At 49.4% G+C, this 12,614-nt stretch overlaps 1 protein-coding gene across 2 annotated transcripts in view; it reads right to left on the bottom strand.

Moving 5' to 3' along the window:
• Positions 1-993: 993 nt before the first annotated feature.
• Positions 994-12,614, bottom strand: part of MTOR (mechanistic target of rapamycin kinase) — an 865,133-nt gene continuing 853,512 nt past the window's right edge. For both annotated transcript variants that reach the window (XM_078642233.1, XM_078642234.1), the window contains 3 exons: positions 12,261-12,341; positions 11,467-11,572; positions 994-2,059 (listed from right to left, as the gene is read on the bottom strand). In XM_078642233.1, coding sequence (XP_078498359.1) covers positions 2,044-2,059; positions 11,467-11,572; positions 12,261-12,341 — 203 coding nt within the window. In that variant the 3' untranslated portion in view covers positions 994-2,043. The remainder of the gene's footprint in view (positions 2,060-11,466; positions 11,573-12,260; positions 12,342-12,614) is intronic.

Raw genomic sequence — 12,614 nt, 5'->3', positions numbered from 1 at the left:
GAATGGCACGGAGGGTGAACAGCATATCCAGTATGGGGTCCCTCCCGAACCCGGATGAAAGGTGCCACACAATATGATGTGCATGGCTTCATAAAATTCTTTGAGCTGGGCGGGGCTCATTCTGGCTCCCAGGAAATCAGGGAAGTGCAGAGCGGACCTTGACTCAGGTGCGGCTGAAGTGGGAGGCTTGGAGTGCTGACGTTCTTGTGCCTGATCGGATGACTTTGAAGGGCATGGTTAAGTCGAAGACCTCTCCGACTTCTTGGATTTCAATGTTTGATGAGCTTACCCAATTTCCCCGACAGTTTTGAGTGTGACGACGGTCGGCTCCGCGAAAGATCCCGGGACCTTCCACGTGAACCAAGATCTTGAGAGTCGATGAGTCCCACACCGTGAGCAAGGAGCTTGAGGGATTGCTCCCTTTTCACCTTTGGGTGCATGGAATGGCAGTCCTTACAGGTGTTGGATTTGTGGTTGCACACCAAGCACCACAAACAAGCCAAGTGGGATCTGTCATAGACATCTGCCTGTGAAAGGCTCGACATGGCTTGAAAGCAGCCAGTTTCTTGGGTGACATCCTCACACCAGGGAAAAGCCATTCAAAAAATGACTTAGGGTAGCTCAGAACAGATCTGTGCTATCTAGCGCGATAAGGAAAGAACTGACATCAGCACGCTGGGGTGGCCCTTATATAGGTACTGCGAATGTCACTTCTGGTGCGTACGCCCCAGAGCTGAATGGTACCACCTACTGGCATGCAGAGGTCTGCTCAAAAACCTTCCTGACCCAGTCTGATGCATGGGGATATTCTAAGGTAAGGAATCTGCAGCTAGAAATCTCCATCAGAGATCTAATTTACAATTCGGATCTTGATTTTCAATGCACGCTTTCAGCTTGTAGAGCTCCTATGGGAATATGGCAGGCAATGAAGTATCAGTCCCTCTTTATCACAGAGTAACCAAATGTCCTTGTAAAATAATAAATAGAAAGGGATTTCTTTTCAGTGCTGTTTATTAGCAGCCCACACAGCTTTAAATACAGTTGCGGCCTCATCCACATTATATCTCTCACTGATTCAGCGTCTGATTGGCACTCACTCATCTACACATGATTAACTTCATTACACATTGGCAGCAGTTGGACATCATCATGGCGTTTGGTAATTTGGGAAGGTGGCAATAGGGAACCTTGAAAACTGAAGCTTGACATTACCAAAGAGAGCCACTCAACAGGGCCTCCAAAGATAACCCAAGCAGAGCCCAAATCTGTCAAGCCTGGATAGGACTTAGATGACACACCAGAGTCCAAAATAACCATCAGACCACCACTCTAAGAATGTCAAAATAACAGATGTAACTTGCAGGACACACTCCTGATGTCATGTGATGTCTTCCACATAACTACTCATGTCCATGACCCCAGCATACGTGTAATAAACACTCACAACAATAGTGTCCTCCTTTCTACTTGCACCATGGAACTATGAGGCTGCGAAAGATGTAGCAAAGACCCCAGAAAAGCTGGGCAACAGAGGAAATGTTTCTTAGTACAAAGAATATAGATGTTTATATCTTAGAACACTGGAAATATTTATGGCCTGTTGAACCACATGAAAACAAGGCTCTCCAAATCAGTTCCTCAGGACTGGACTCCTCTGCAATTCTCCCTTTTCGTTGCACATGAATAGCCTGCCATCTGCATTTAAACTGCAACATCCACAAAAACATTAATAGACTTTTTTCTTCTGTACATGTTTTTACATTTGATTTGCCTGAACAAGGATATTATTGAGTCGACTTTGTTTAAGCTAATATTAGTCCCAGACTGGATGTTTTGTCCTTGTACAGTCACTGCCACGCTGGGCGTTGTTCTGATGTCAGAACATATGCTTTGCCAGACATGTTCCTATGCACTTGGCAAAGTACATTCATGTCTAAGTCTTTGCTCATAGTCCCACTGCGGCCTGCAGGCTGGCACTGCGGCACATGTTCTAGGTCAGGAGCAAAGAACCTGTAAAGGCCTCCAAATACTGCCAGACCTCTGCTACCAAAAAGGGCACCTGAAGACAAGAGAGAAAAAAACAGTTAACCAATAGTTTGCACAATCAAAAACAAAGACTCAGGCAGCACACATAAACCAAAATAACCACTGCATGCAGCTTGTATACAAATAAACCAGCAATAATTTGTAACCCTGACACTTCTTAATGGTAAATTGGCTTAACTTGGAATGAAGGTGTGTGCAAAAGAAAAGTGTAGTTATTTTGTGATAGTGGCTTGGCTGGAAGATCCTTAAAAATACAGCAAACCTACAAATGAAAAATGCAGCAGCAGTTCGAGCCACATCAGACTCCTTCGATGACCCCTTCACAAGGTGAGATTTACAATAGCAAGTTCATCAGTGTGCCTCTGAAAAGCCTGAGACTTGGCTCTGCCTGAACGAGTTGCAAACACAGTTCTAAATACATATAGCTTCTGGACAGTTAATACAAGGTACACATGTTCTCTGAATTCCTTGCTGTAGACATGTATTTAGAATGGGAGCACTGTGGAACAAAAAAGCCACCACATGTAGTTACATTGACGGTGACAGGGGTGGGGACATACTTCAGGCTGAGAGTGGCAGTTGTTTTTCTTCAAAATACTCGACCAATCAACTAAGTCAAAGTGTACTCCAAAAGATTGTCATGATTTCTAAAGAGCAACAAAAGCTTGAGAAATTAGGTGAAAGAAGTTCAGAAATCCAAAGAGTTTTGTCTGAGCAGAAGTGTTTATCAGAGTACAGCCTGGTAAAGAATTTTCTTCAACACAGAATTTTAGCTAAGGTTTTAACTGAAACAAAGCGCGCAGTGACTTCTTTCACAGGACATCTTCGCCCTTTCATGGATGTAAGGGAGGGGGGTGATGCCTTAAAGATTGGCTATCATGGTTAAACAAACACTACTGCAGCCATGCTTTCCGTCTTTATTTATTTTTGATTTATTTTAGAGATTTTCTATAGCGCTAGCCAGCCGCGAGGGTATCGGAGCGCTTTACAACATGATGTAGAGAAGATAAATACAGGATAATGGCATGGTAGAAAAATACAGAAGTGTGGAAAAACAATACAATTCTGCTGAACATCAGAGATGCGTCTTTGAGGTAGAGAGGTCTAGGTATCCGAGGAGTGGGATTGAGGTAAAGAAGTCGGGAGGTAGTCTCAAAGACTAGGGAACGCAAGTCTAGTGCTGGAGTTTTTTCTTAGCGGTGCCAACCCAGGGGCTGATTGTTCGTGCGGTGTCTGAAGGCTGTCCAGTGGGAGCCCGATGTCAGGTGACTCCCTGGTGGGGGCGTGTGAGTCACGTGATTGCGTTCGGGAAGGCGCGGTTGAGGTAAAGGGCTTTTAGGAGGCTTTTGAATTTTGGAAAGGAGGGGGTGGTTTTCGGAGCGTTGCCTGCAAAAGGGCGGGCTGCAGTCTTTTGTTTACGTGTTTTCGGGGGGATGAGAAGGAAGGCGCTAGAACTCCTGAGGCTTCTTGATTGAGCGGCTTTGAGTTTGAAGGCTAGGTATTCCGGTTTCCCTGTGTGCAAGGCTTTGTGTGTGAGGCAGGTAGTTCTGAAGCTGGCTCGCATTTCCGCAAGGAGCCATTTTTGATCTCTGAGAGCTGGAGATGTATGGTTTAATTATTTTATTCCAGTGACCATTCTGGCTGCTACATTGAGGGTGGTTTTGAGAGGGGCTAGGTGTGAGCGAGCTGTACCAGTGAGGGCTGCGATCCCATAGTCCAGTCTGGGCAGCACAAGAGATTGGGTGGCTTGTTTGAGGTCGAACGGAAGGATGTGGGGTTTGATTTTGTTGAGGAGCTTCAGATTGAGGAAGGCGCTCTTGGCGGGGTTCTTGATGTGATTGGTCATGGATAGTTTGGGGTCAAGGGTGATTCCCAGTATTTTGACCGAGGTTGTCAGGGTGAGATTTTCGTTGAGGGCATCAATTGCTTTCACCCATTCAGCGATTCGCGGATTTTCTTCCTTGTTGGAGATTGTTTTTCCCTGATTGAGTTTGAGGTGGTTCGTTCATAGCCATTCTTGGACTTCTCGGAGAGTGTTGTTCAGTCTTAGGATGTCGTTAAAGGTGGAGGTTTCCAAGTAGATTTGAGTGTCATCTGCATATAAATGAAAAGGGATTTTGCTTTTTTCAGAATGGAGGTGAGGGGTTCCATGTATATGTTGAACAGTTGAGGAGAAAGAATGGATCCTTGAGGGACAACTCTGTTCACAGGGAGGTCAGAAGCAAAGGATTTGATTTTTACTCTTTGGGAGCAATTTTGGAAGAAGGAGGAGAACCATTGAAGGACCACTTCGTCTGCACCTACTCGCTTTTTGAAAGCTTTGATGAGAAGACTATGGTCTACAGTGTCAAAGGCTGCTGACAAGTCTAGAAGGATGAGTAGACCGCAGTGGTCTGAGTCGAGGGAGAAGAGGATGTCGTCCATGATGTTGAGGATTGCTGTTTCGGTGCTGTAGCCTTTTCTAAAGCCTGATTGGTGATGGTCTAACAAATTAATGTTGTCAATATGTTTGTTCAGTGGACGGAGAACACATTTTTCTAGGATTTTGGCTTGCAAGGGGAGGTTGGAGACAGGTCTGAAGTTATTAGGTCGGTAGAGTCTAAGCTTGGTTTCTTCAGAAGAGGAGTGACTTGGCCGACTTTAAGGCAATCTGGTATGGTGCCCGTTTTTAGGGAACTGTTTATGATTTCGCACCAAAGTGGAGCCAGGGTGAGTTTTTTCTCTTTGGCCATTTGAGAGGGAATGGGGTCGAGGTTGTGTGACGAGGGCTTGGAGGCGGAGATAAGGTTAAGGATCTCGGCTTCTGTGATGGGGTCGAAGGAAGACCAGGTAGATGCCGGTCGCATTCTCGCAGTAGTTTCGATTGTAGTGGGGCAGTCTTTGTCGGGGGGATGGAGGTTAATGTCCAGTGAAAGTCCAATCTTGGAGATTTTTTCGTTAAAGAAGTTGGCGAAGTTGTCACATAAGGCTTTAGAGGGCTGGACGTGGGAGGTCACTGGCTTGGACGCTTGTTTTTTGATGATGTCAAAGAGTTCTCTTGGTCTGTTTCTGGCCTTGTCCAGCACGGTGCAGAAAAAGTTGGATTTTTCATTATTTTTTTTTATATTTATTTTTATTGAGTATAACACAAGAAAGAAATATACACATCAGGTGTCATTAGGGTAAATACATTCCAGCTGGGGACGGGCAAATAAGTCGAAGAAATACACTGCGATCATAGGCACAGAAAAAAGGATCAGTACCAGCTTAAAGCTGAAGCAGAACAGTAAGATGCAAATGACCACAAGTACATCGCAACAGCACCTGCCCACCAGAAATACAGGATATACGACTTGAACATATGACACTCAGATATGATGGACAAAAGATCAGGAGAATATGCCACAGTTCTTGTGAAGAGAGGAAAAGGGAATAGGAAGGTCATAGAAAAAAATAAAGGAAAAAAACAAAAAAAAACACAACCCCCCTCCCTACACCCCTGCCGGTGGCTACGACCTAACCCCACTAGCAGCGTGCCTGTCGCCCACTAAACTACACCCCAAGGAAGGGAAAAGCTGGAGGAGGAGAAAGGTACAAAACGATACGGGCTCCCAGATTCCCATCTCCCCACCAGATGCGGACATCCCCTATCGCAGCATTGAGCAAGTTATAGCAATAAAATTCAATAGGGGAGCCACAAACAGAAAATGCACCATCCCGCCCGGCCCCCGGCATCACAGAGGTAGCAAATCCCGTTTCGAACATAGCAGTTACACAATACTCAGACAATCAGAATCCCGTCTAGCCCTCGCTCCCACAGACACCACCCGTCAGAGCCAAAAGAAAACATAGGAAAGTCAGCCCTGGCCCCGACGATCAATTACGCAGACCCCATCAAATACTATCAGGCCGCTACGTGTCTTCATGCGAGCCCTGACCATTCGAACCGCCATCACAACAAGAGCATCCAAAGACAGAAACGGATCAAAAACACCACAGAAGGAGTGATACCAGGATAAACGCTGACAAAGTGCAAAAGTCAAACCAGGTCCACTGCCCAACAACGATAAGTCAGCAAAGCGTTTTGGAGCATTCTCTGAAAGAGGCAAGGTATACATCCGATAGTCTGTGGAGAAGACAAACTGAAGTATAGAAATAGTCACATCCATCCCTGGCGGCATCGATAGAGGGCCAAACACACAGCCAGTACTTTCGGGCTCGCTCGCCGCCATCTTAGGGTCGCGAGAAATTTCCAAGTCCGACAGCCGCCCAGGGTCCTCGGTAGCAATCGAAGCTTGCGCCGCGGGTAAGGCATCCCCGGCTCATAACCAACAAAGGATCGGAGTCCGGTCTCCGGCAGATGTGATCGACCATTACGATCATCCTCTGGAAGGTGGCGGTGACTCGTTTGCGGAGCTCCCCAATGGCGGCCATTAAATTGTGCAGCGACGGTGTAATTTCGGCCCGCTCCATCTCCCCTCAGTGGGCGACCGGGCGGGTATCAGAGCCCCAGAGGTCGACTTCTCCGGGGCACAAGACAGAAGCAATGCAGATGACAACTGTGGGTGCTACCAAGCACGATCGCGGTACCGTCGCCGCCAACGAGGAACCAAGCCCATCAACCCCGGGAGCTCAACGGGGCTTCCGGGCGGCGGATCCCCGGTCCAAGCAGCCGATATGGAAAGCCGCCGTAGTTGCAAAAGAAAGCTGCCACCAGGTCACCATCCGAAACGAAAAGGAAAGATGCCACTTCAGGAGACCGGAACCACCCACGTCCCGCGGCCGATGTTGTTCAACTCCAACCCGGCCGGGTTAGAACTCGAGGCCCCGGCTTCAACTCTGAGTTAGGCCAAGAATGGCACACGACGTATCTTCACAATCCGAGCAGCTAGAGATTCCGGGATTGCACCTTTAGAGTCAGGCGCACTTCAGCTGCACGGGAGTCTGGTGGGAAATCAGGATGGGAGTCAGGATTCATGAGCCTCCGGCGGAGGTCGGCGGAGCCGGGAGCTTATGCGGCCATCTTGGTTGCTAGCGTAGCTCCTCCGGATTTTTCATTATTAATATGTTGTTTGTATTTTCGTCTTGCTGCTCTGAGTTCATCGTAACGGCTGGAGGAGGGATTCTTTCTCCAGAGACATTCTGTGGCTCTGAGTTGCCTTCTTTCCTCATTAATGTCCTTGTTGAACCAGGATCTGGAGGGGGTGTTCCTGGGTTTTTTCAGTTTCAAGGGGGCTAGTTCGTCTAGGATGGAGGACATGGTAGCGTTGTAGTGGGATGTAAGTTCTTCAGTGGAGAGGCCTTCCGGGGAGATGGGCAGGAGGGAGGATATTTTTTCTTCTGAATCCTCTGTGTTGATCTGCGATATGTTTCTCGACCATGTGGGGGATCAGAGATGGGGGGGAAGAGTCATGGTCTGTTGAGGGAGGTGGAATAGGATAAGGTGATGATCTGACCAGTCGACCGGAAGGATGTGATCTATAGAGATTGCGTCATGTTGGGTGATGATGGCATCCAGTATTGCTCCTTTGTTGTGGATTTCTTGTGAGCAGTGCTGGGTGAGATTGCTGGTATGGAGAAGCTCATTTAGGTTTTGTACTGGAACACTGTTCTTGTCATTCCAGTGGAGGTCAAGGTCGCCTAGAATAATGATGTTGGTATCACGGAGGGAGCAGTGAGCGATTAGGTCTGATAGGTGTTCCGAGAACGTGACGGTGTTGCCTGGGGGGTGGTACGGGAGGTGAGAGTGCACTAGATTGTTGTTGGAGGTTATGATGTTGGCGGTTAGACATTCGAAGGAGTTGTAACTGGCGTTATCGGTTTCAGACACTAATAGGTTATTGTTGTGGATAATTGCCACGCCTCTGCCTTTTTGGTCTTTTCTATCTTAGTTGATGATAGAGAAGCCCGGGGGAACGAGCATATCCAGGATCGGAGGATCGGAGGAGAGGAGTCATTGAGCCAGGTCTCGGTGATGAAAGCTATGTCAATGTCGTGATTGAGAATGGATTCTGCCAGCTCTGTAGCGTGTTTCTTTGTGGACCTGCAGTTTATGAGCATGCAGTTCGTGCGGTGAGACTCTTTTTTTGGTTCCGTGGGGATGGTGATGAGGGAGGCTGGGGGTCTGAGGGGTTTCTGGACAAAATGTTCACTTCTGATCCAAGTGATTACCTGGATTGCAGATTGCAGGTCGTTCGTTGGAGGGGTGAAGTAAGAGGAGGCCAGCTCGAGCGCTTCCTCCGGGTACATGGCCTCCATAGCCCTCTTCGGTCTCGGGGCCTGGGAAGAGGGGGGTGAGCTGACTGGTTGGGGGACAGGGGGTTGGGAGGCCTAAGGTGGGAGTGGAGGGAGGAGATGGGGCTGGGGTTGGAGATGTGGGGCGGGTTGTGGTGGGTCGAGAGGTTGGATAGGATAAGATTCAGGCCCTGTATTAAGGTGGTGAGTTGGATTTCAATGTGTGTGAGGCGGCAATCCGTCTCTTCTTGAAGGGGGTGGGCTGCAACTGGGTGTGAACTCTTTGGCGGGGAGCGCTGTCAGAGTTGTGGTGACTATTGTTGCTAGTTTATGTGGCGGTTGGGTTTATGGGGTGTGACGTAGGAAGTGAGTGGTCGGGGAGAGGTAATCTATTTTTCTTTCTAGGGGGTGGGTGACGGGGAAAGGGGGACTCGGGATGTGTATTGCAGTCGCCTGGAACTGAATGGGGGGGGGGATCCGCGGAGGGGGATGTTCTGGGGGCTGTGGTAGAACAGGTGGGGGGGCCGTGCCGTTGGAGGTGGGGGGAATGCAGAGGGGCAGGAGGTACGCGGCGGTGGTTGAGGTAGCGAGAGGCGGAATAGGGCGACAGTTCAGTGTGGGGGAATGGCTTCCCCGGTGGGCGGGTAGCGGAGGGTAAGGGGTAGAGTGTGGGTGCTGTTGGTAAGTAGAGTGGGGAAGAGGAGGTCAAAAACATCAAAGTTGGCATTGTTGGCTTGAATCAGGGCTGTGCCGTTAGAGTAGATGGTCACTGAGGTGATCCCGCGGTGCGGCAGGGGGGGGGCGTAGAATGAGAGTTTGCAGCTATGGGTCGTCTTGGTCATTTTGGTGATGTGGTATCTTTCTCGCAGGGAGGATATCCAATAGGCGGGCCTAATTGTGCGGAATATGAGGTCCATTTTTATTTGGCCTATAGTGGAACAGTGGTATAAGTCCGCAAAGAGGGATTCAGGGAATTTCTTGATCAGTTTATGTTTGAGGGTTTTTTAGATTTCGGAGAGAGGTTGGGAGGGAGGGTGATCGCAAAGGAGTTATGGCCGTGCTGTTTTATGTAGGGGGAAGAGAGTGGGGTGAGGGGGGGTGTCAAGTTGGAAGGCATTTTAACTGGGGTGATCGGGAGTTTAGTGTGGATAGTGTCTTATGTGGTGGGCTATTCTGTGGCTTGGGGGAAGGGGCGGCTAGACATTGAGCAGAGGCCAGGGACAGGGCTGTTGGCGAAGGATGCTCTGTCTATAGGTATGAGTGGGGGGAAATGGGGAGCGGTTGGGTGGGTCAGGGGGAATGGGGGGAGAGGGTAAGTTAAGTCGGTTAAGTTTTTGGAGCGGGGTGGGCAGTGGCCACCTAGGGAGGGGCGGGGAGTGGCCGTGACCAGGGCTTGCGGTGCGGCGCGGCTCACCTGCGTGGCTTTAGGGTGCCTCTAAGGTGGATTGCATTCAGGAGTATCGAGAGATGAGGACCTGGGTGGGCAACCATATTAGAGTCAGGTGCGAGGGGGGCGATAGATTGGGGACTCCAGTTCAGGAGCAGATAGCTAGGAGAGAGTACAAGGTTCAGGAGCAGACAACTAGGCGGGATAGCAGGAGGCAGTCTCTGGGGCTTGATGCGCTTCGTTGCTCGCCTGTTCCTCCTTCCGGGTGTCCTCAAAGAGGACGATGTCAGGCGTTCCTAAGTAGGCAGACCTGGTTGGGTCGCCATTTTGAGGTCAGGCGGAATGGAGAGGACAAATAAGAGCTCTGTGTCTATAAGGGAGTGCTTAGGCGGGAGGCAGGGACAGGAGACAGTCTCTGGGCATCTTGGTCCGACGCTTTTCGCCTTCGGTAGCTTCACTATGCCCCTGGGGAGGTTGTAGTCGAGGGATTTTGTGAGAGCCATCCTTGTGGGCCGCCATTTTTAGGTCAGGCAGGGCGAAGGGATCAGATTATTGGCTCTGGTTCGGGGCTGGAGCTGCTGGTTGAGTGATCGGTGGCAGGGGGCGGTCTCGGGCTTGTGGTGGGCGTGCCTCACCTGTGCCTGGGTCCAGGTGTCCCCTGCGAGAATTTCGGCCGGTGATTACCGGACAAGTTGTCATGGGAGGGCCGCCATTTTGAGATCAGGCGGTGCTCCGAGTCCGGGAGTGCATCGCTTGGAGAGCGCGAGGAATAATTAGGTGAGCGTGCAGAGGCTGGGGCAATCTCCGGGACTCGGAGACAGGCGTGGCTCGCCTTCACTAGGTTCCCGACGCCCCCTGAGGGGTTGCTGACCGGGAGTTGCTGCGAGGGCCGTCCTTGCTCGGGCGCCATTTTTCGGACAGGCAAGGAGGGAGGAGGCGTTGTAGGCTCCGTTTTGGCGCGGGGGCAGCTGGGTGGGCGCTTGTTGGCAGGAGACAAGTCACTGGGACTTGCGGTCTTCGTGGCGGATTGTCTTGGCTGGTCCGCCATTTTGGAGACAGGAGCGGAGAGCTGAAACCATTCGTGCTCCGATTTGGAGCGCGCACTGAGGGGTGGCCGATTTCTTCAGTTGGCGATGTGTGGTGAGAGCCCCGTGATTGCTGATGCCGGAGGGTCAGAATGGCGCTCCGGCGGCTCTTTGAGGTGGTGTCCTGGGGTCGAAAGAGGACAGGGAGGCGCCGGTCACCCTTGAGGCCAGAGTGTGCTGCGGCGGAGCTCCTCGTCTTCCGGACTCGAGTCAGGCTTGTCCGGTCCGGAGGTCCGGTGAGAGCGCGCTATCTAGGATCCAGGAGGTGGGTTGGGGGGCATCAAGGATTGTTCCTTTCCATGTTGTTGTTCGGTTGTGCCCAGTGCTCGCTTTCGGAGCTCCCACCCTGAGGCCATCTTTATCAATTAAAAATGTGTTTCCTTGAAAAAAGCATGTCCTTGTGAGAACTTCGTACCCAAATCACCTCTACAATAATGGTATGACAGTAACAAGCTGCTTATCAGTCTTTGCAATGCTGATTCAATGAAGATTACAGACTCTAGCTTTAAAACTTTGTTGCCAAACCTTATGTTAAAGTAATTGAAGACATTTCCATTACAGCTACTAGTGCTTCCTAAGAAGGCTTGAACATCAAAATAGGCATTGCATTCAGTGGGGTGCCCAATCCCATCACTAAAATAGGGGAAGGGTGGGAAAGGTTCACCTCCTGGAGTCAATACCCATCTGTCAAGCAGAAGACACAGATAGCTAGAAGATTCCAAACAACTCACTTACCAGCCAATGTAGCACTGGCACAGGTTCTCATGCGAGGTGGCTTGCTTAATGAGCAGCTCTACTTGAGTAGGAACATCCAGAGTTTCATCGTGAGAGAAATCTCGGCCTTTAAAATGAAAGATAAACACACACAACAGTGAGAAAACCACGGACCTCCATAGTTGTAACCCTACCATGGCATCAGCAGCACCCTACACCATAGACAGGGAAAGTTATGAACTATGATGACAAATCACAAGCATAGCAGAACATGATGCAAGCAATCACTGTGGAAAGGTGACAAAACTTGAACCGAATGTGAGCAATCACAATATCATACAACAAAACTATGGAAATTTAATGTAATAGTACCAGATCACAACATTATTCAATTATAGCAGAAGATTTAAGAATGATGCAAATAGAATGTGACTAAACACAGCAACAGACAACATAACTGCCAATAGAATGCAAAGCAAGGCACATGGAAAGTGGGCAAGCACTGTAAAAGAATAGAATGTCACCTTGACAGAGTCACTAAATGATGGATACAGCAAGAAAAGAGCACTGATCTGCCCGGACTGGGGAACAATGAGGGAAGAAGGGGTCCTCCTCCATAGGACACCTGCCCTATGCTCAAAGCATTGGCCATTGAATGCCAATTAAGCGATGAACTGAAAAAGCATTAGCTGCTCTGAACTAAATGGTGAACCCTGCCAGAGTTAATTGCTGGGTACTGGCGAGGGTGCATCCTGCACAGCCACTCGCCTAGGCCATTAAAGATTCTTAGTACCATAAGAGCAGGCTTTACTCACCTGTGAGTTTGTCGCGGACTCGATTGATGATCTGAATCGCTTTCTTATTGAGTGCTTCTGGCGCTACCGTACCATCCCCAACTGTAAGAGTAAGAAGAAAGGAAGCTAACATCAGAATCTTTTCAAGCGAGATGTGGCATGGCAAGCACAGACACCACAGCAGGATATAGAGCACTGGAAGACACTGTGACGGAGAAATGGAAGGTGAGGGTAAAGCAACAGACAATGCACACACGGAGACAGAGAGTCAGAGAGAGCATTTTGCAAAGGGTTAGAGGGGAAGAGACCGAATCTTTGAGTGGCAGAGGGAGAGAATGAGAGAACAATAGCCCACAGGACGACACAAAGCTAGAG

Source organism: Lissotriton helveticus, chromosome 5_1, assembly GCF_964261635.1.
Source record: "Lissotriton helveticus chromosome 5_1, aLisHel1.1, whole genome shotgun sequence".
NCBI classification, from domain to species: domain Eukaryota; kingdom Metazoa; phylum Chordata; class Amphibia; order Caudata; family Salamandridae; genus Lissotriton; species Lissotriton helveticus.
The sequence above is the reverse complement of the archived record's forward strand: the minus strand, read 5'-3'. Positions and strand labels throughout refer to the sequence as shown.